A 21213-nucleotide genomic window follows, 5' to 3' on the forward strand; every position below is an offset into this window, starting at 1 on the left:
CCCCTGCTCCTGCACCAAACCAATCACACCTACAATGGAGTGCACTGAGTCACACATTAGCACGTCCTTGATTTGGTCCTTGGTCTCTGCAAAAGGTGACAAACCCAGATGAGCCATCTGTCAGAGAGCAGTAAAGGGTCACAGCCAACTTTCACTGAGAGGAGAAACAAAGTTCCTGGTCATAGGTCAGTGTCTACTGCTACAAACTACAGGCACGTCTATTCTTTTAAGCTGGACTGAGATGCCTTGTTAGTCAAATGGGCCACTGTTAAGCAATGTATTGACGCTCAGATCATGATGGATGTAGGTTCTGAATGTGAGCTGCACATCTGCTGGGGCTGTGGGGAGAAGAGAGGAGGGGAGGGGAGGAGGAGAGCAAGAGCGCAATAGAACACGCCTCATTCCCAAAGCCACGATGATCATTGTGTAAACCTGAAGGAGTTAAAACACCAACCCAGGTAAACCCTTTTGTTAAATGGCAGTGGCTTTGGAATGGTCCATGGGTGGACAAACACAGCCTCACTATTACCAAAGTCAGGTAATTGAAAGGCTAAGAGAACCTGGTAGCACAGACATCAGTTTCAGAAGCATACATGAATATCACTAGTACCAAAACAGGAACCTTTTGCTCACTGTACATGATACCAGTTCTCACCTTCCCACCCCACTCACTGTATCAACCATGAGGTGCCACAATCACTGGTAACCTCCCATCTAGTCAACTTACTACAATATCCTGAATATGTTGCTCCACCAGGTTAGACTTGTGAGCAATAATTACAGGCCGTCCAAAAGTGTCCAGGTAAGTATAGTGAAGCTCATCAGGCTTTCGATCTATCTCATATGGAGTGTCCACATGAATGTTCCTGTGAAATTGAAGGGCAAAATGAACTATTTAGAATTACATGCTCAAGGCAAGGAGAATAATGCTGGAAAATGGAATTCTCCATTATTTCTGCATAGTATCTCTCCAACACTCCTAGGATAGGTGCAGTGCATGGTTAGATTCAGAGTAAAGCTTCCCTATCAAACACTCCCAGGTTAAGTACAGCAAAGGGTTAAATACAGTAACGCTTCCTCTGCACAGTCCTCAAAAGACTCCCAGGACAGGTACAACACTGGACTAGATAAAAGGTTCTAACTAGATTGGCTTAATGTCTGTCTCGGCCAAATCATGGTGCACCCCTACTACACTCCCTTTCCCTTTCTCCCACCAACCACCACAAGAGATTGCTCATTTCCCAACCAAACCTTTTCCAGTTTTGGAAGCGCATGATCACAGCCTGAAAAATTGCATCTAATCTAGATGTATAACATCCACAATTTAAATGGTCATGTTAAAATTGTTATTCTGATGATATATAGGGAATTTCTGCCCCTTTAAGCGGCATATATGATCCCAATGATGATGTGTAAATTTACAAAAGACCCTTGCAGCTATGTGGTCATAACTTTGGCCAGGGTACCAAGACGACTTTTTCCTTAAAATTTATTTGTTGAACATAGGCATTGCTGGCTCGGCCAGCATTTACTGTCCATCCCTCATTGCCCCAAGGTGGTGGTGTTGAGTTGCTTTCTTGAACTGCTACAGTCTATGTGCTGTAGATAGATCCACAATACTGCTTGGGACAGAATTCCAGGACTTTGACCCAGCAACACTGAAGGAACTGTGATATATTTCAAAGTCAGGATGGTGAGTGGCTTGGAGGAAAACTTGCAAGTGGTTGTATTCAAGGGAAGACGGAACTCAGTTCCCTATGGAGATTAGGATTGTTTACAGCAGAAAAGGTTAAGAGGAGATGAGAAAGGCATTTGTAAATCACAAAGGTGCTGGAGGAGGAAATCAGGAGAAACGGTCTCCAGTGAGTAACAGGTCTTTCGGAACTCTGGGTGAATCTTGGTTCTCCACCTAACTCAAATGCCTTGATGAAACACACCTCAAAATAGTGGGAAAAGGGGGAGATCAACTTTACACATTCAAGTAAAAAAATCTCTACACTTAGAGGAGGCCAAACTCAAAGATACTAGCCAGTAAATTTGTTAAAGGAGATGACTGAAGGCAAGTTTTAAGGAGCACCTCAAATGAAGGAGACAAGAGTGAGTGGTGAGAGTTATCTAGGGAGGAAACTCCAGAACTCGGTGCCCAGGTAGCTGACAACACTATCGTCCACTTTGGAGTGATTAAAATGAGATGATCGAGAAGGCAGAATCTGAGGAACACAAATCTTAGAGGTACTAGAATTGGAACTGATATGGAGAGACAAGAGGCAAGGTCATGGAGTAACAAAAGTAAGGATGAGAATTTTAAAATGAATGATTGTTTAACTGGGAATTAATGTACAACAGTGAGAACAGGGGTGATAGTGAGTGTGCTGGTGAACACATCCGTCTGAAGTGTGCAGGACTAAGTTTGGCACTGGGCTAGAATAATGAGAGAGCCCTGACCAGATGTGGACTGGTGAATATATGGGGATTATGGTGTAGTGGTAATGTTGCAACATGAATAATCTAAAGACCCAGGTTTATAGTTTCAGGACATAGATTCAAATCCCACCATGGTAATTGGTGAAAATTAAACCAATAAAAACTTGGAATTGAAAACTAGTCCCAGTGATGGTGACCATGAAATTGTCACTGACCACTGTAAAACCCTTGTCCTTACCTGGTCTGGCTGACATGTGACTTTCAGCAATGTGGGTGACTCTTAATTGCTCTGTGACATACCTTAGTAAACTACTCAGTTCAACAGCAATTAGTGATGGATAACAATGCTAGTCTTGCCAGCAATGCTCAAACCCCAGAAAGAATAAAGGACATTGTTGGAGACCTGTGCTTACTTTGCTGGATGCAGTACATAGAATACCCAGGAGGGACACAATTCCAGCAGTCAAGAAAATAGTCAAAACAATTTCCAAATGACCCCCTTCTGTAACATCTGATCAATCACTTACCTCGTTCCCTCTGGTAGGATGAGTTTCACAGTCAGAAAATCAATTATTTGATCATCGAACACATGATCAACAAATCTCATCTTCAGTGCATACTGGTCACCTGGCAGAAGACAAAGTATAACAGACATGGAATCAAATCAATTACAGCAAGAGAATGAATACACAGTAATGCCACAGGTGCTGAAGTGACCAATTTCAGTAGTGAAGCAGGCTCCAGGAATCGAGTGCATGGCGATTTAACCAAATCACAGCAGTGTTCGAGATGGAGTGAAGTATATCCCGATAGGTCAGTGAGTTCTTGCAAAATCAGGCAGTGAGAGCGAGAGCGAGAGCGAGAGCGAGAGCGAGAGCGAGAGCGAGAGCGAGAGCGAGAGGGAGCAGGTACGCAGACTGATGTGATCCATGGAAGCCTTCTATTGTGGATTCTGCCAACTCTCAATCTCATTTGCATGTGCGGGCCAGTCATTTGGCAGAGGTACTACTTGGAAGGCTCAGCAAAATTTATTGTTTGCAGGAGAGCAGAGAGAAAAAGAACAAGAAGTGGGCTTGTGGGGCATTTTTCCCCCAGAGTTAACAGGCTTCAATCTAGCCCTCAACCCTGTACCAGCCACCATCCACAAACATATTCTGTTCAGGCTGATTACCATGGGTACCTCCACAAACCACAAAGTATTACCACTGGTAGGGTGCAAAGAAAATTTCCAGGTGGATGCTGTGTACAAACATCATACAAAGCATCATACAAACATGCTCAGAACAAACATCACTGTTCCCCACTTAAGAAGTCAGGACTGATACTAACCGAGATTGTAAAGATACTCATAGCTGGGCAGGTTGTATCCAATGACATAGTGAGTCTTCCAGCCGCCAAAGAGTGGGAAACGTGGACGGACCTCCATCTCCACAGAATCATCCAGAACAATCAGGTGGCTGGTGGAGATGTTTCCAATATCATCACGATAGTATACGTCCTGGGCTGCAGCAGGCAGGATGGTCTGCAACAAGCAGGAAATAGCACTAGACTCACTCCTCTTTCTGAAGAATATTAATGAATCAGACATGCATACATACAATTTTGAAGTTTGCAGATGATACAGAATGTGAAAGAACTGTAAGTTGAGGATAGCGACAAACATCAAAGAAGCAGAGCGTACGTGGTGGAATGGGTGAATGAGTAAGGGAGGAAATTCAACCTAGAAAAGGTCTGAGGCAATACGTTTTTGCAGGAGGAATGTGGATAGACAACACAAGCTGAATGATGTAATTCTAGAGGTAGAGTTCAGTTCCACTGAGCAGCCTCATATAGATTACTGTAATCTTTTGCAGAACAGTATAGTACAAATGGTCCATTCAACCCATCAAGTCTGCATGAGATCTTTCACAAGGAAATCTAGATGGCTCAGTTTAATCCCCGAACCACCATTTACCCCATACCTTGCAAGTTATTTTCTTCTTGAAGTAACCGTAACAGTGAACCCAGCTAGCAAAGTCTGTAGAGCATCACTGTTTAACAAGTCCTGATGAAGGGTCCTGCCCAAACCGTCAACTCTCCTGCTCTTCTGATGCTGCTTGACCCGCTGTGCTTTTTCCAGCTCCATATCTTATCAACTCTTGTTGAAGTATTTCTCCAATTCCTTTTTGAACTAATGAACTTGTATTCACCACTTCAAATCCTAACATTTAATTGCGCAAAAAGCAGCTTTTCCTTATGCAGCTTGCCTATGATTCTTTTACCAATCACCTGTGTTAGGTTATCAACCCTTTAGCCTTTGTAAACAGTTACGTCCCATTAGATTCTCTACGTTATGGAAACAGGCCCTTCGGCCCAACAAGTCCACACCAACCCTCCAAAGAGTAATCCATCCAGACCAATTCCCCTACCCTACATTTACCCTGTCTAATGCACCTAACACTATGGGCAATTTAGCATGGCCAATTCACCTAATTTACATTTCTTTGGATTGTGGGAGGAAACCGGAGCATCCAGAGGAAACCCACGCAGACACGGGGAGAACGTGTAAACTCAATTCAAGTTGCCCAAGGCGGGAATGGAATGTAAACTCAATTCAAGTTGCCCAAGGCGGGAATGGAACCCGGGTCCCGGCGCTGTGAGGCAGCAATGCTAACCACTGAGCCACTGTGCCGCCCATTCTCTAAATCTTGCAAAACATCAAATTTCCAAGGAGAACTCAGTCTCTCCACAAAACTAATCTCTCATCTTAAACATCATTTTAATTGGCCATCCATAAATCCTGGTCATCCATGAGGGATAGGGGCACGGAACTCCTATAGATAACACAAAAACAGGAATATCACAGTAAGAGAAATCCACTATCTACAGCAAAGGAGCGTATGATCCATCAAAACCTGTCAATTAGGAAATAAAATCATCGGGTCTGGGCCAATCTCATGAGAATGCATGTCTACAAGTAATGAGAAGAAGGGCTTATGCCCGAAACGTCGATTCTTCTGCTCCTCGGATGCTGCCTGGCCTGCTGTGTTTTTCTAGCACCACATTTTTCAACAAGTAGTGAGTACATATCTAACAAGGAACGTACATAAATATTTTCTGTAGCTTATCCAGTCGCTTACACTATGTGCTACCCATAATGGAATACAACATACGAGTTACGTAGGACGAGTTTAGCCCTACTTCTTGGCTTTTGTACTCTATGCGTATTCATGGTCCTAATTCCGAAAGCATAAAGCCCAGAATCCAGCAAACCATGCCAAAAATTACCCTGGACCTTCAAGGATTTGTGTATAACCACTCTGAAATCTGGGTTAGGACTGGACCTCCATTCTTATAGTTATAGGATGAGAAAGCACAGCAGGAAACCATTCAGCTCACTACATGTATGCTAGCTTAAGTAGGTTTTTCTGTAATCGATCCCTAGACTCTTGCCATTTAAATCTGTGGAATCAGTCACTAGACCAAATGACCCAAGATATCAGTGCATCAACAATGCAACAGCACAGTGTATTATGGCATCTCTTAAATCTCGAATGTGGCGGGGCAGCACACTGAATAACTGTTGTACTCGAGACATGAAAATTACCTTGAAAGATTTAACCGAAGAGATCCCACTGTCAGGCTGTCTCTGATAGTCATAACGTGAGAATGGTCCCTTCAGGACTGCGCCGCAGTGTTTCAGGTCAATGGTCTCCTCTACAGCAATATTTCCCCAGTGTGACACTTCAATGAGACGGGTCATACTGACGATGGCCAGAAAAGGGCTGTTGTTCTCATAATGCACCCTCAGTGTATCCTGAAATGTCAAGGACAGATCATAGGACATGACATCAGCCATGAAACACAATCACAGAAGAGATCCTGGATTCTTGCCTTGTCTAAGTCCATCACATATGTTTCCAAAACACTTGAGCTACATTTTCTCAAATATCTTGGCAGTATAGAATTCAGTCTGGAGGGAACAGGTTTGACTGCTTGTTTCATGTCTCTGGCACTGTCACAATGTAATCCAAACCAGATCATGTATCTCTGCCAAGTTGCCAATCTGAGTCAGGGGTTGGGGCAAGCAGTTCTTCACCATAAAGGGCATATCATTTCAGACTCTCAGAACATAAGAGTCAGAAATTGAATAAACAAATGCAAATTACCCCAGACCAATTACTTACTTTGTGCAAATTGACAGTCACATTTGCTGATATAACAATGCTCTTAAAAACCAACTACTTGATTTGCAAAATGCTTTTAAGATATTTGTGAGACATGCAATGAACAAGTGCATGCTTTTCCATTCTTATAGAAGCTGATAAACTGAAATCTATTTACCACGGAGGCAACAGTACCAAGGATAACCCTATGCAAATGTCACAGCCAAGAACTTCAATCGAGCAAACAGGGTGTCTATGCTGAATCTTATCCATTTACTCTACTCCACTGCTCTTTCCCTGCAGTCTATGATTCTTTTCAATTTTCTCCATAAAATTGACCAGGTATTCAATATGGTACAATTCTGTAATTTCTGATCTTATTAGACTCTACAGGCACAGTCACAGCAGAAGTTTTTCCAACAGATGGCCAAACCACTATAAGCAGCATTGCCAAACATCTATGCAGCTCTACAATAAAATTAAAAATATGCAGGAGATACACATCCAAGTTAATTAGAGTAGGCAATGTGTTGGCTGGTCACATCTCTAAAATCTTAATTGATAAACTATGCAAGCCCCACATTTTGTATGTCAAATTTCAGTCCTGGAAATTAGATATACAGGAAAAAGACAAGGTGACTGGTGAGGGTATAAGAGTGTTATCCTCACCTGGCTGAAGCCAGCGATATCCTTGAAGGGCCCATAATCAATGGTGTCTTCAGATTTGCTAGGATTACCAAGCTTGGTGTAATTTTCAATGTTCTTCGAAGCAAGCTTGACCCGAGTGGTCTGGGTCTTGGTGGGATACGGCGAGTAGAAGTAATGGCTGCCCTCAAAGACGACAAATTGCTTCTCAGCCTGGGCAATGTGGGTTGGGAAAGGCTGCAAAACGTGTGTGAATGTGGATTCAAGTGCGAGCTTGACTTTGGCACCAGCAGCCAACTGCGTTCCCAGCTTAACTTTGAAGAACTTGCCACTGCAAATAAAATAGAAAGTGCTCAGATAGATCCAAAGTGATTCTTTAGACCATAGGACACAGGAGCAGAAATGAGGTCTTTTGGTCCATCGACTCTGCTCCGCCATTCAATCATGCCTGATAGGTTTTTCAACCCTATTTTCCCGCTTTCTGCCCATAAGTTCTTGATTGTCATGGGGATCAAAGGTCATCTGTTTTAAATATATTTTAGTGCACAAAATCCAATCCACAATTTTTTGACCAGTTAACCCAACAAAGCTTTAATGCCATAACATACACTCAGCTTTCCAGTTGAATTCATGTTTATAACAGAGTAATTTTCTTGGCCAAAGATGTATGGTATGTTGGCTTTCGTTAGCAGAGGGACTGAGTTTAAGAACTGCGAGGTTATGCTGTAGCTCGATAAAGCCATGGTTAGACAACACTTGGAATACTGTGCTCAGTTCTGGTCACCTCATTATAGGAAGGACATGGAAGCTTTACAGAGGTTGCAAAGGAGATTAACGAGGATCCTGCCTGGACTGGACAGCAGGTCTTATGAAGAAAGGTTGAGGGAATTAGGGCTTTTCTCATTGGAGTGAAGAATGGTGACAGGTGACTTGATAGAGGTGTACAAGATGATGAGAGGCATAGATAGAGTGGATAGCCAGAGAATTTTTTCCAGGGTGGAAATGGCAATCACAAAGGGACATAATTTTAAGATGATTGGAGGAAGGTTTAGGGGAAATGTCAGAGGTAGGTTCTTTACACAGAGAGTGGTGGGTGCATGGAATGCACTGCCTGCAGTGGTAGTACAGTCAGATACATTAGGGACATTTAAGCGACACTTGGATAGGCACAGGGATAATAGTAAAATGTCACACTTGGATAGGCACAGGGATAATAGTAAAATGTCAAATACATGTGTTGGTTTGATCTGAGATAAGGATAAAAGGTCGGTACAACATTGAGGTCCGAAGGGCCTGTACTGTGTTGAACTGTTCTATGTTCTAATTCACAACAAGGGATCGGAGTCCCATGTAGACTTTGCAGGTAAGAGTGGCAAGGTGTCTGACTGATTTTTTTTAAACAAAAGAAAGTCTTGCTCAATCAGTGGTCAATTTTCCTCAGGCTCTATTTCCATGAGTTTCATAACTTTCCCTGTTGGGATATGAACTCTAGTCTGACTACACAACTGTTCCTGGTAATTTAAAACAAAAATTGACAGGATTTGGGAGTCATTGGCTAGGCCAGCATTTGCTGCCTATCCCTCTCCTTCAACTGTGTAAGGGGATTCCAGGTTATTGACTATGACAAAAAAAAGGGAACAGTTGGTATCTGTCAAGTGAGGTTGGTGTGTTACCTGGAGACTGGTGGTGTTCCCAAGCACTTGTTGCCACCTAGTCTAAGTGGGAGATATTAAGGATTTGCAAGGTGTTGGGGAACAAGCCTTGGCAAGTTCCTGCAGTGCATGTTGTATATGGCATACATTGGTATATATGGATAGACAAGCACAAGGGGGAAGCAAAACAGGATCACAACGACAAGTTTAAATGAGGAAAATTGGAAGGAAGTTTGAAAGGAGCATTAACACTGGCACAGACTGGTTGGGTCAAATAGGATATCTAGCACAGATACATCCCACGTGAAGGATGTTAGAATGGCAGGGAGAAATTCTGGGAAGAAGGGTCATGATGATTCAATGGCAGAGCCAATAATGGTGGGATAGAGGTAAGTGAATAGACGAGATCTTGATCTAAATTACTCTGATCTCACTGCTTCTAAATATTACTGAGACTAGTACCCATTATGCAAACATACTACATTCCAATACAGTATCCATGACACTCTTAATTTCAGAATTTGTCATTTTGCTGAGTGTTTGTCATTGTTCAAATGGATAAAATGAAAAAAAAAACCCCACAAGATATACACTTAGGATCAGAAGTTGGCTAGCTGTCAGAAGACAGAGGTTGGTGGTTGATGGGAAATGTTCATGCAGGAGTTCAGGTATTAATGGTGTACTGCTGTTTGTCATTTTTATAATCGACCTGGATGAGGGCGTAGAAGGATGGCTTAGTAAATTTGCAGATGACACTAAGCCATCCTTTGTGGATAGTGCCAAAGGATGTTGTAGGTTACAAAGGGACATAGATAGGCTGTAGAGCTGGGCTGAGGGTTGGCAAATGGAGTTTAATGCAGAAAAGTGAGAGGTGATTCACTTTGGAAGGAGTGACAGGAACGCTGAGTAGTGGGCTAATGGTAAGATTCTTTGTAGTGCAGATGAGCGGAGAGATCTGGGTGTCCATGTATATCGATCCCTCAAATTTGCCACCCAGGTTAATAGGGCTGTTAAGACGACATACAGTGTGTTAGCATTTATTCGTAGAGGGATCCAGAACTATGAGATCATGTTGCAGCTGTACAAAACTCTGGAGCGGCCACACTTAAGAGTATTGCGTACAGTTCTGGTCACTGCATTATAGAAAGGAGGTGGAAGCATTGGAAAGGGTTCAGAGGAGATTTACTAGGATGTTGCCTGGTATGGAGGGAAGGTCTTATTGGCAAATGGAGTTTAATGCAGAAAAGTGAGAGGTGATTCACTTTGGAAGGAGTGACAGGAACGCTGAGTAGTGGGCTAATGGTAAGATTCTTTGTAGTGTAGATGAGCAGAGAGATCTGGGTGTCCATGTATATCGATCCCTCAAATTTGCCACCCAGGTTAATAGGGCTATTAAGACGACATACAGTGTGTTAGCTTTTATTCGTAGAGGGATTGAGTTTCACAACTATGGGATCATGCTGCAGCTGTACAAAACTCTGGTGTGACCACATTTGGAGTATTGCGTACAGTTCTGGTCACTGCATTATAGAAAGGAGGTGGAAGCATTGGAAAGGGTTCAGAGGAGATTTACTAGGATGTTGCCTGGTATGGAGGGAAGGTCTTATGAGGAAATGATGAGGAACTTGAAGCTGCTTTCGTTAGAGAGAAGGTAGTTGAGAGGTGATTTAATATAATCAGAGGGTTAAAGATAATCAGAGGGTTAGATCCCGTAGGCAGAGCCTTTTTCCTCGGATGGTGATGGCTAGCACGAAGGGGCATAGCTTCCAATTGAGGAGTGATAAATATAGGACAGATGTCAGAGGTAGTTTTTTTTTAAACTCAGAGTAGTAGCGGTATAGAACGCACTGCCTGCAGCAGTTATAGATTCGCTGACTTTACGGGCATTTAAATGGTCGAGAATGGAATAGTGTAGGTTCAGTGGGCTTCAGATTGGTTTCACAAGGTGGTGAAATCATCGAGGGCCGAACTGTACTGCGCTGTAATGTTCTATGTTCAAAAGTCAGAATAACCACAGATGCTGAAGATCAGAAACAAAAATATAAATTGCTGGAAAAACTCAGCATTTGTGGAGAGAAATCTGAGTTAACATTTCAAGTCCAGTGACCCTTCTTCAGATATCTTGAAGAAGAAAGGCTTTTGCCTGAAATGTCGATTCTCCTGCTCCTCAGATGTTGCCTGACCTGCTGTGCTTTTCCACTGACACACTTTGACTTCTTCAGATATATACTGTTACATTTTACAACAACATAACAGCAAAGACGATAAACTAAACATCACAACTTCTCTCACCTTGTTGCTATGAAAAAAGCTGCATGGCAATGATTTCTCAGAGAAGGGAACATTACAATCAAAAAAGTGCAAGCCCTCCAACAAGGAAATGGGCTAGCAGTAGAGAGAAATTTCTGAGACTGGTCACGCTCAGCTGCCAGTGACTTTGCTGAATGGATTGTATGACACCTGGTTGAGAACCTCTGGCCTAGTTCACTACAACAACTTCCCAGTGTCCGCTTGGCTAAAAAGAGAATTTGGCAGAGATGGGGACAGCAGTAACATTACAACTAGTCTTAAATCAAGCAGACAAGACAATGTGGAGAAATTGCAAGGGGGCTATCAAGAAGTGCCAGCAGTATTAGCTGCTTAAATTTTTTTTGTGGAGTGGGTGTTGTGATTCCCAAATCTGTAATGACAGCTGTGTAATGCAGTATGGTCCAGAAAAGCTAGTGCAGAGGTGTGAAAAAAAAAAATCACAGCTGGGCCTGTTGGCCAAGTAATGTCAATAAAATGGTCAGTACCCAGAGCAGCCAATTTGGTGCAGTAGATCATCTCCACTGGCTGACCAATCAGCTAATGAGTGTTGTTCATCTGAACAGCAGCAATCATTGGGCAGGACGCAGCAGAACTGCAGAAGTTCCTCCTTCCTTTCTCACTTGTCTCATGTCCTGAACTAGTCAGAGACTGCTGAAGCCTGCTTTATATAGTTAAAAGTGCAGATTTTACCAAGTTAAAGTGCAAATAAAAGCGTGAACCCTTTGATAGGGAATAGATACAAACAAGATAGAGTTAAGTCACTTACCTCTGGCCTGTGATACGCGTCTCTTCCAATAACAATGAGGTTTCTTCATCATCATCAGTTTTCAGCTGGATAAAATGAGAAGTCAAATTAATTGTAAAATGGAGTTCAAACAATTAACAAACCACCCTCACAAATAACTTAGAGTCAAAAATAAGGAATGGTGAAAACAGTAGGGACATTTATGGGCGGCAAGGTGGCACAGTGGTTAGCATTGCTGCCTCACAGCGCCAGAGACCCGGGTTCAATTCCCGCCTCGGGCGACTGTCTGTGTGAAGTTTGCACATTCTCCCCGTGTCTGCGTGGGTTTCCTCCGGATGCTCCGGTTTCCTCCCACAATCCAAAAATGTGCAGGTTAGGTGAATTGGCCGTGCTAAATTGCCCGTAGTGTTAGGTGAAGGGGTAAATGTAGGAGAATGGGTCTGGGTGGGTTATGCTTCGGTGGGTCGGTGTGGACTGGTAGGGCCGAAGGGCCTGTTTCCACACTGTAAGTAATCTAATCTAATCTAAAAAGCTCATGGTAGGATATTACAGACATTAGCTTGATACCTCAGTCTAAGGATTGTGCTCCCACTCTCAACTGCAGTGCACGGTTTATTCACTGCTAATTTGCTCCCCACTTCCCTGAAGGCACTGACTTCCAGCTGGGATGATGTCTCACTGCTACAAGCATCATTTGCTTTCTCAGCCAAGTGAACAATATGTAGGGATCCAGATATTAATTTCAGCAAGTTTTACAAAGGGATGAAATCTGTCCATACAGAACACTTTCCGCCACTAGATAGAAATCATTGGTTTCTTCCCTCTGTTCAACACAGGGTTAGAACCACAAACATGAAAATAATTAATAAATTGGCACGGCAATCGTGTTTTCATGGCCTAAGAGTAAACAAGCGCATTTCAGACAGACATGGCAAAGGACTTGGTTTAATACTTCACCCAAAAGCCAAATCAGTTCAGCAGCCTCTCAGTATTGCATTGCAATCTCAATCTAGACAACATATCCAAGTCTCACAAATATCACTTGAATTTTCTGAGATCAAGCACAAGTGAAGCAAGAAGGACATACTCACTGTTCAACAGTGTGCCGATTTTAATCAGATAACTCTGCACAGATTTAGGAAAAAGAAAGGGGTTACAGAAGGGCTCAGTCCTGCAGCTTCTTGGTAATAATATACTACAGGGACCAATTGTAGTGAACAACCAAGGGTCCACACAACCCATTGACCCATACAAGAAAAAGTGTGATGCTAAAATAAGACAAATAGCCAGACACTAGGTAAGAGAAACAGGCATGAAGAGTTAGCATTTATTGAAATCTGTCGGTTACAGCAGGGAATAGTTGAGTTTCAGAAGGAAGGAAAGTAGCTGTTAAGGCAATTCAGCAGTTTGGACACAGACTACAGCATAAACTAATAACCAGATATATCTTTAATGATATTAGATGAGGGATCAATGTGTATGACAGGAGACAGCTTCCCCACTCTTCTGTGAATTTTTATATCTGATGAGATATTGGTTTAACATATCCAAAATTTGGCATGTCTAACAATGGACTCTTCATGTGGATGCACTGGTTACAAAGGCCCAACAATGTCTCTTCTTCCTCAGGCAACTGAGGAAATTTGGCATGACTGCGAATACTCTTGCCAACTTTTATAGGGGCTCCATTGAGAACATTCTGTCTGGATGTATCACTACCTGGTATGGCAACTGTACCATTCAAGATCAGAGACGGTTACAGAGAGTGGTGAACTCGACCCGGACAATCACAAAGGCCAACCTCCCATCTATAGAATCCATCTACCAGGCCCACTGTCGAGGAAAGGCTGCCAGCATTCTCAAAGATCCATCCCACCCTGACAATGCTTTTCTACAACTCTACCATTGGGGAGAAAGTACAGAAGCCTGAACACACGCATCAGCTGGTTTCGAAACAGTTTCTGCTTGACTGTTGTTAGAATACTGAATGGACCCACAAACTCTTAGCATTTGCCTATTCCTGTGTTTTGGGTTTTGCTGCTGTTTACCTATTATTTACTTATCTATGCTATTTAACTATGTGATCTGCCTGTATTGCTCCCAAGACAAAGCTTTTCACTGTGCCTCAGTACACGTGACAATAAATCAATTCAATGACGTACTCTTGGATATTGGTACTGTAATTGTTGGGTTAAATTGCAGTCTTGAGTTAGACTTAAGAACAAAAACATCCAGCTCTCAGGCAAGATTATCTAACCTGATTCAAGACTAGCAAATTGAAGCCTCAACATTGGTTTCACACTGTTATGCCTCGCTGGGTAATGTGCTGGAAATCAAATCCTGATACAAATAGAAGTTGAATATTTTGAAAAGTACACAGAATTCACAAATTTACCCGTCTTTCAGACCTAGGCTGACAGAAAGCAGAGAGCAGGTTTCTGTACTTAACAAGAATTACTATTTATTATATAAAGACTGTCTACCTGAGCTAATTATGAACCATCACCATGTAACTCTATGAATTCAAATTCGTCAACTCCGCCTTAAACTCCCCTTCCAGATACAGTATTAAAAAAACACAGGTGTTATGGGCAGAGGGTAAAACTGGGAAAGCTGTTCAATGGTCCCTGTTCACAGGGCTTGCTGAGGGGATTCTTGTGCTGATCAGATCTTCCCTTGCTGTACTTCTATTTGTTTGCAGGATACACAGGAGTCTGGTTCACATTTAGAAAAAGGCTTTTGAGTTATTAGTTAAAAGCAATAATTTACAGCAACTGAAGGGAAAACTAAAGAGAGACTGGTTTCCCTCAGGCTTAAAGTTGTAAACAGAAAAAACTCCTAAGCCAATGGAGATGTGATGGTTTCTTCCCCTCTCTGTTCAACTTCCTGGGAACCAATCACATTGTTGCTAGCAGGCACAAAGCCTTTCTCATCAATAGCTGGACACTAATCCACAAAATAACCAGCTACTTGTTGCTGGCTGAATATCAAGCTTGGCTCCAGCTTGCATGCAAACCACCTACAGAAGAATCTTGATTATCTGAAAGACACAAGCAGGGAGTATTTTGCTCGGAGAAATCGAACGTTCGGAAAATACAGTTTACATCGAGACTGAGAGATCTTGTTTGGATAATTGACGTTCGAATAAGAGGTTCCTCTGTACTACTAATTGTTCCAGCATCTTCATCTTACTTATGAATATCTGGACCCGCGGGGGTCCAGCACTTCCGTTTTCCTCAGAGGATCTGCACAAATGGCTTAAAACATTTTAATATTTTTCTTAAAGAAGGGTACAGGCCATGATCATATTGGTAATTGTTTGAATGGACAATCAATATACAACACTGCTTTATTTGACAGTTACTTGCTCCAATGATATTTCCTGCGAACCAACTTTATTTTCCATTGCTTAGGCCACTCTTACCTCATGAACTGAGCGACTGCACCTGCACCCGAAGGTCAGTCAGGATGACTAGTAATGTCGTACCTAGTCGAGTTATTTATATGCTTTAAAGGGTGCTTTGTCTGTTAATCTGTATTGAAGCAGACTGTGGTGAGCCACATAGGCAGCTCTAGCAGAATTAGCAGTTAGTAACTTAAAAACCATTTTATGCAGCTTTAGCAGAATTGTCAGTTTGCAGCCTAGAAGCCATTTTGTCATATTAGTTGCATCGAGAAGGCATCTTGTTGCCACCGAGGATATTAAGAGCATCTGTTAAGTGGTCGTCCTAGATTCTCACATATAATGAATGTCAGTTACTTGCCTTTCTAAAAGAAATCCCTAGGGAGGCTAGGGATTTACTGATCTTTACTATAGCTATGGAGAGGGATAGGAGTAGACAGTACGGGAAAGTATTTAATTGGGAGAGGGGGAAATTACAATGCTATTAGGCAGGTACTATGGAGCATAAATTGGGAACAGATATTCTCAGGGAGGTGCACAACAGAAATGCGGAGATTGTTTAGGGAGCACTTGCTGTGAGTGCTGAATAAGTTGTGCCACAGAGGCAAGTAAGGAACAGGAGATTGAAGGAACCTTGGATGACAAGAGATGTGGATCTAGTCAAGAGGAAGAAGGAAGCAAGGATCAAACAGGGCTCGAGGGTTATAAGGTAGTCAGGGAGGAACTGAAGAATGGACTTAGAAGAGCTAAAAGGGGGCAGGAAAAAGCCTTGGAGGGTGGATTAAAGAAAACCCCAAAGCATTCTACACTTATGAGAGGAAAAGAAAATATGGCAAGTGAAGGTAGGGCTGATCAGGTATAATGGAGGGAACTTGTGCCTGGAGTCAGAGGTGGTAGGGGAGGTCTTTAATGAATACGTTGCTTCAGTATTCACGAGGAGAGGGACTTTGTCATTTGTGAGGACGGTGGGAAACAAGCTGATATGCTCAAACAGGTTGATGTTAAGGAAGAGGATGTGCTGGAAATTTTGAAAAACAAAGATTGATAAGTCTCCTGGGCCAGACAGGAAATAGAGTCAAAAGGTGTGGTGCTGGAAAAGCACAGCCTGTTAGGAAACATCTAAGGAGCAGGCGAGTCAACTTTTCAAGCATAAGTTCTTCATCAGGTATGTGGAGGATGCCCAAGGGGGTTGAGAGATAAATGGGAGGGGCATGGGGCTGGTAGGATGGTAGTTGGGAATGCGATAGATAGATGAAGGTGGTGGGTGATGGTGATAGGGCGGAGCAGATAGGAGGGAAAGAAGATGGACAGGTAGGACAATTCAAGAGGGAGGTACCAAGTTGGAGGGTTGGATCTGGGATAAGGGGAGGGTAGGGGAGATGAGGAAACTGGTGAAATCAATATTGATTCCGTGTGGTTGGAGGAAGATGAGGCATTTTTCCTCCAGGCGTCAGGTGGCTAGAATCTGGCGGTGGAGGAGGCCCAGGACGTGCATGTCGTTGGTAGAGTGGAGGGGGAGTGAAGTGTTCAGCCACAGGCAGTGGGGTTGTTTAGTGCGTGTCCCAGAGATGTTCTCTGAAATGTCCCACAAGTGGGTGTCCTATCTCCCCAGTGTAGAGGAGCAACGGACACAGTAGATGACGTGTGTGGAGGTGCAGGAAAATCTCTGTCAGATGTGGAAGGATCCTTTGGGGCCTTGGATGGAGGTGAGGGGGAGGTGTGGGCAAGGGAAGGTGCTGGGAGTGGAGGGTGGATTGGTGGAAGGCGTGGACCTAACAAGGGAGTCGCGATGGGCATGGTCTCTGCGGAAAGCAGAAAGAGATGTGGAGGGAAATACCTCTGGTGGTGGTGTCTGTCTATAGGTCGCAGAAATGGCAGAGGATAATGCATTGTATCCATAGTTTGGTGGGGTGGAAGGTGGGGACCAGGGAGGTTCTGTCCTTGTTGGGATTGGAGGGATCGGGTTCAAGGGCAGAGGTATGTGAAGTGGAGGAGACGCACTGGAAGGTATTGTTGACTGGAAGGGGAAATTGTGGTCTTTGAAGGAGGCCATCTGGGATGTTTTATGGTAGAATTGGTACTCCTTGGAGGAGATGCAGCGGAGGTGGAGGACTTGGGAGTAAGGGATAGTGTTTTTACAGGAGATAGGGTGGGAGGAGATTTCCCAGACAGGATATGCCCAAGGTTACTATGGGAAGCGAGGGAAGAGAGGAAAGAGATTGTTGCGCCTTTGGCGATGATCTTTGCATCGCCACTCTCCACTGGAGTCGTACCAGATGATTGGAGGATGAAAAATGTTTTTCCCTTGTTAAAGAAAAGGATAGGGATAACCATGGGAATTACAGACCAGTCAGTTTTACATTGATGGTGGGCAAATTATTGGAGAGGATTCTGAGAGACAGGATTTATGATTATTTGGAAAAGCATAGTTTGATTAGAGATAGTCCGCACGGCTTTGAGAGGAGCCGGTCATGCCTCACAAGCCTTACTGAATTCTTTGAAGATGTAACAAAACATTGAAGGTAGAACAGTGAATGTGGTCAACATGGATTTTAGCAAGGCGTTTGATAAGGTTCCCCATGGTAGACTCATTCAGAAAGTGAGGAGGCATGGGATATTGGGGAATTTGGCTGTCTGGATACAGATTTGGATGGCCCATGAAAGACAGAGGGTGGTAGTCAATGGAAAGTATTCAGCCTGGAGCTCGGCCACCAGTGGTGTTCTGCAGGGGTCTATTCTGGGACATCTGCACTTTGTGATTTTTTATAAATGACTTGAACGAGGAAGTGGAAGAGTGCGTTAGTCAGTTTGCCAATGTCACAAAGGTTGGTGGAATTATAGATAGTGTGGAGGGCTGTTGTAGGTTGCAATGGAACATTGACAATGCAGAGCTGGGCTGATAAGTGGCAGTTGGAGTTCAACTTGGAAAAGTGAACTGATTCATTTTGGATGGTCAAATTTGAATACCAGATTACAGGGCTAAAGGCAGGATTGTTGGTAGTGTGGAGGAACAGAGGGATTTTGGGGCCGATGTGCATTGATCCCTCAAAGTTGCCACACATGTTGATAGGGTTGTTAAGAAGGCATATAGTGTGTTGGCTTTCATTAGCAGGGGGGTTGAGTTTAAAAGCTGAGAGGTTATGCTGCAGTTCTGCAAAGACCCCGTTTGACCACACTTGGAACACTGAGTTCAGTTCTGATTGCCTCATTATAGGAAGGATGTGGAAGCTTTAGAGGATGCTGCCTGGACTAGAGGGCAGGTCTTATGAAGGAAGGTTGAGGGAGGCAGGGCTTTCCTAACTGGAGCAAAGAGGATAGGAGGTGACTTGATAGAGGTGTACAAGATGATGAGAAAAAGAGTGGATGGCCAGAGACATTTTCCCCAGAGCTGAAATGGCTAACACGAGGGGGTATAATTTTAAGGTGATTGGAGAAAGTTTTAGGGGAGATGTCAGAAGTCTGTTCTTTACACAGAAAGTGGTGGGTGGGTGGAATGCACTGCAGGCAGTGGTGGTAGAGTCAGATACATTAGGGACATTTAAGCGACACTTGGATAGGCACAAGGATGATAGTTAAATAAAGGGTATGTAGATTTGTTTGATCTTAGGAGTAGTATAAAAGGACAGCACAACATCTAGAGCTGAAGGGCCTGTACTGTTCTGTGTTTTCAATAATCCTTGTTATTTAAAATACACTCCAAAAGGTCTCTACTAACAATTTAGTTTCCTAGCATTGACCAAATTATTCTTATTATCCTTTATCTAGATGCCACCTTTTAATATGGAGGACAGCTGAGTGCAAGAGAGAGTCATGAGACATTCAGTAAAGTGCAATAATGTAAAGTTGGACACTATTTATGTGGCAAAAGTGAGGACTGCAGATGCTGGAGATTAGAGTTGAGAGTGTGGTGTTGGTAAAGCACAGCAGGTCAGGCAGCATCTGAGCAGGAAAATCAACGTTTTGGGCAAACGCCCTTCATCGGGAATGTTTTTTTTTATTTTTATGTGGAGAACTGAACAGGAATTCCAGAGCTCAGAGCTTTGCAAGCTGAAGGTACATCCAGCAATGGTAGTGCAAAGAAGTTAGGTATGAAGGTTGCACAGAAATGATGGAATGCTTGATAGTTGTGAGACTGGAGAAATTTACACTGACAGGGACAAGTGAGGCCATCGAGAAGAATTATAAAGTTGAGGTACTGGACTGGAAGCCAGCAGAGGTTAGCAAGCACTGGTCAATGGGATTGGGTTTGAATCAGGATGACTGTGCTTGTCAACACCAATGGCAGGCTGATGAAGGGTTTATGCCCGAAACGTTGACTCTCCTGCTACTCAGATGCTGCTTGATCTGTTGTGCTTTTCCAGCACCACACTTTGACTCTGACTCTCCAGCATCTGCATTCCTACTTCCTCCTGTCAACACAGATTAAACAAACAGGACAAAAAAAAATTATTTGCAACATGAAGTTGTAAAAGACACTACCCTCAGTTTCCTTCACTGATGAGACTGCAGTGCTTTTTGACATTATCACATACAGACCATACACTGCAGCTTTGGCAGGAATAAGTGGATTTAATAAACTTAATGTGGGAGAGTAACAGTGGAATAGTCAAGTCGACAGGTACTGTAACAGCATGCCAGCTACAGAAATAAATGAGCGCTTCATCAGTACGAGCTACGGCAATAACAGGGCTGGAACAGGCTTGCAGAACCGTTATATAACAAAATGTGTAGACATTTCTCAATCTGAAAACAGATTCTAAACATCTTGTGATGTGACTGATCCGAATACTTTGGTGATCTCCATTAAAAGTTTTTATTTCAATTCCCATTAGTAAACATATTTCTGGAACAGCTAAGTCTCAGTGCGTTACACTTAGACCTCTCATTCAGATTCTAGATCGAGGAATTATCCACTACTTGCATCCACTCAGGCTAACACTCAGTACAGAAGTGAGTACATTGTTTAGATGAGACATGAAGCAGAGGTCACATCTGATCTTTCAGGTAAACAATCCCTTGGTTCTATTGCAGTTGCCTGGCCAATATCTATCTCTCAACAGTTAACACTACTAAAACCAATATCACATGGATATTATCACATTTCTGTTTCTAAGGCTTGATGTGTCCAAATTGGCTGCTTGGTAGTGATTATAATTCAGAAATGCTTCATTGGCAGAGAAGCTCTTTGAGACAGTGAGGTAAAAAGTGCTATTTGTATACAAGCACTTTTTTCCACTTGATATTTGTTGCAACAAGCTGTGCACAAATTCCTGATATAAACAGTGACAACACTTAACTTGCTGCAAACATTTTGGCACATTTCAATTGTGGCTGGTGCGATACAGATGGAAATCTTCCTTTTAGTTTATTTCACTTGGAGACAGGCATTATGAACAAAACTACCTGTCAAAACTCTAGGTGAGTTAGCAGACATTACAAACAAAAAAGTGCTGAAAATCTTTTGTAGTTTTGATAGAAGTGAATCAGAATTTGTGTTTTGAAAATACTTTCTAAGTCTAGAACTAAAAAGGTTCCCCATGGGAGACTGATTAGCAAGGTTAGATCTCAATGAGTACAGGGAGAATTAGCCATTTGGATACAGAACTGGCTCAAAGGTAGAAGATAGAGAATGGTGGTGGAGGGTTGTTTTTCAGACTGGAGGCCTGTGACCAGTGGAGTGCCACAAGGATCGATGCTGGGTCCTCTACTTTTTGTCATTTACATAAATGATTTGGATGCGAGCATAAGAGGTACAGTTAGTAAGTTTGCAGATGACACCAAAATTGGAGGTGTAGTGGACAGCGAAGAGGGTTACCTCAGATTATAACAGGATCTTGACCAGATGGGCCAATGGGCTGAGAAATGGCAGATGGAGTTTAATTCAGATAA

General features: G+C 42.9%; 1 protein-coding gene across 1 annotated transcript in view; it reads right to left on the reverse strand.

Annotated features, from left to right (window-relative positions):
* rpn1 (ribophorin I) overlaps positions 1-21213 on the reverse strand; it is a 32076-nt gene that overhangs the window by 8804 nt on the left and 2059 nt on the right. Inside the window, exons 2-7 of the mRNA XM_043707578.1 lie at positions 11943-12007; positions 7239-7545; positions 6011-6220; positions 3754-3946; positions 2952-3051; positions 728-866 (exon numbers count right to left, since the gene is read on the reverse strand). Of these exons, the coding sequence (XP_043563513.1) occupies positions 728-866; positions 2952-3051; positions 3754-3946; positions 6011-6220; positions 7239-7545; positions 11943-12007 (1014 nt within the window). The remainder of the gene's footprint in view (positions 1-727; positions 867-2951; positions 3052-3753; positions 3947-6010; positions 6221-7238; positions 7546-11942; positions 12008-21213) is intronic.

This window comes from Chiloscyllium plagiosum, chromosome 18, assembly GCF_004010195.1.
Source record: "Chiloscyllium plagiosum isolate BGI_BamShark_2017 chromosome 18, ASM401019v2, whole genome shotgun sequence".
In the NCBI taxonomy this organism is placed as follows: Eukaryota; Metazoa; Chordata; class Chondrichthyes; order Orectolobiformes; family Hemiscylliidae; genus Chiloscyllium; species Chiloscyllium plagiosum.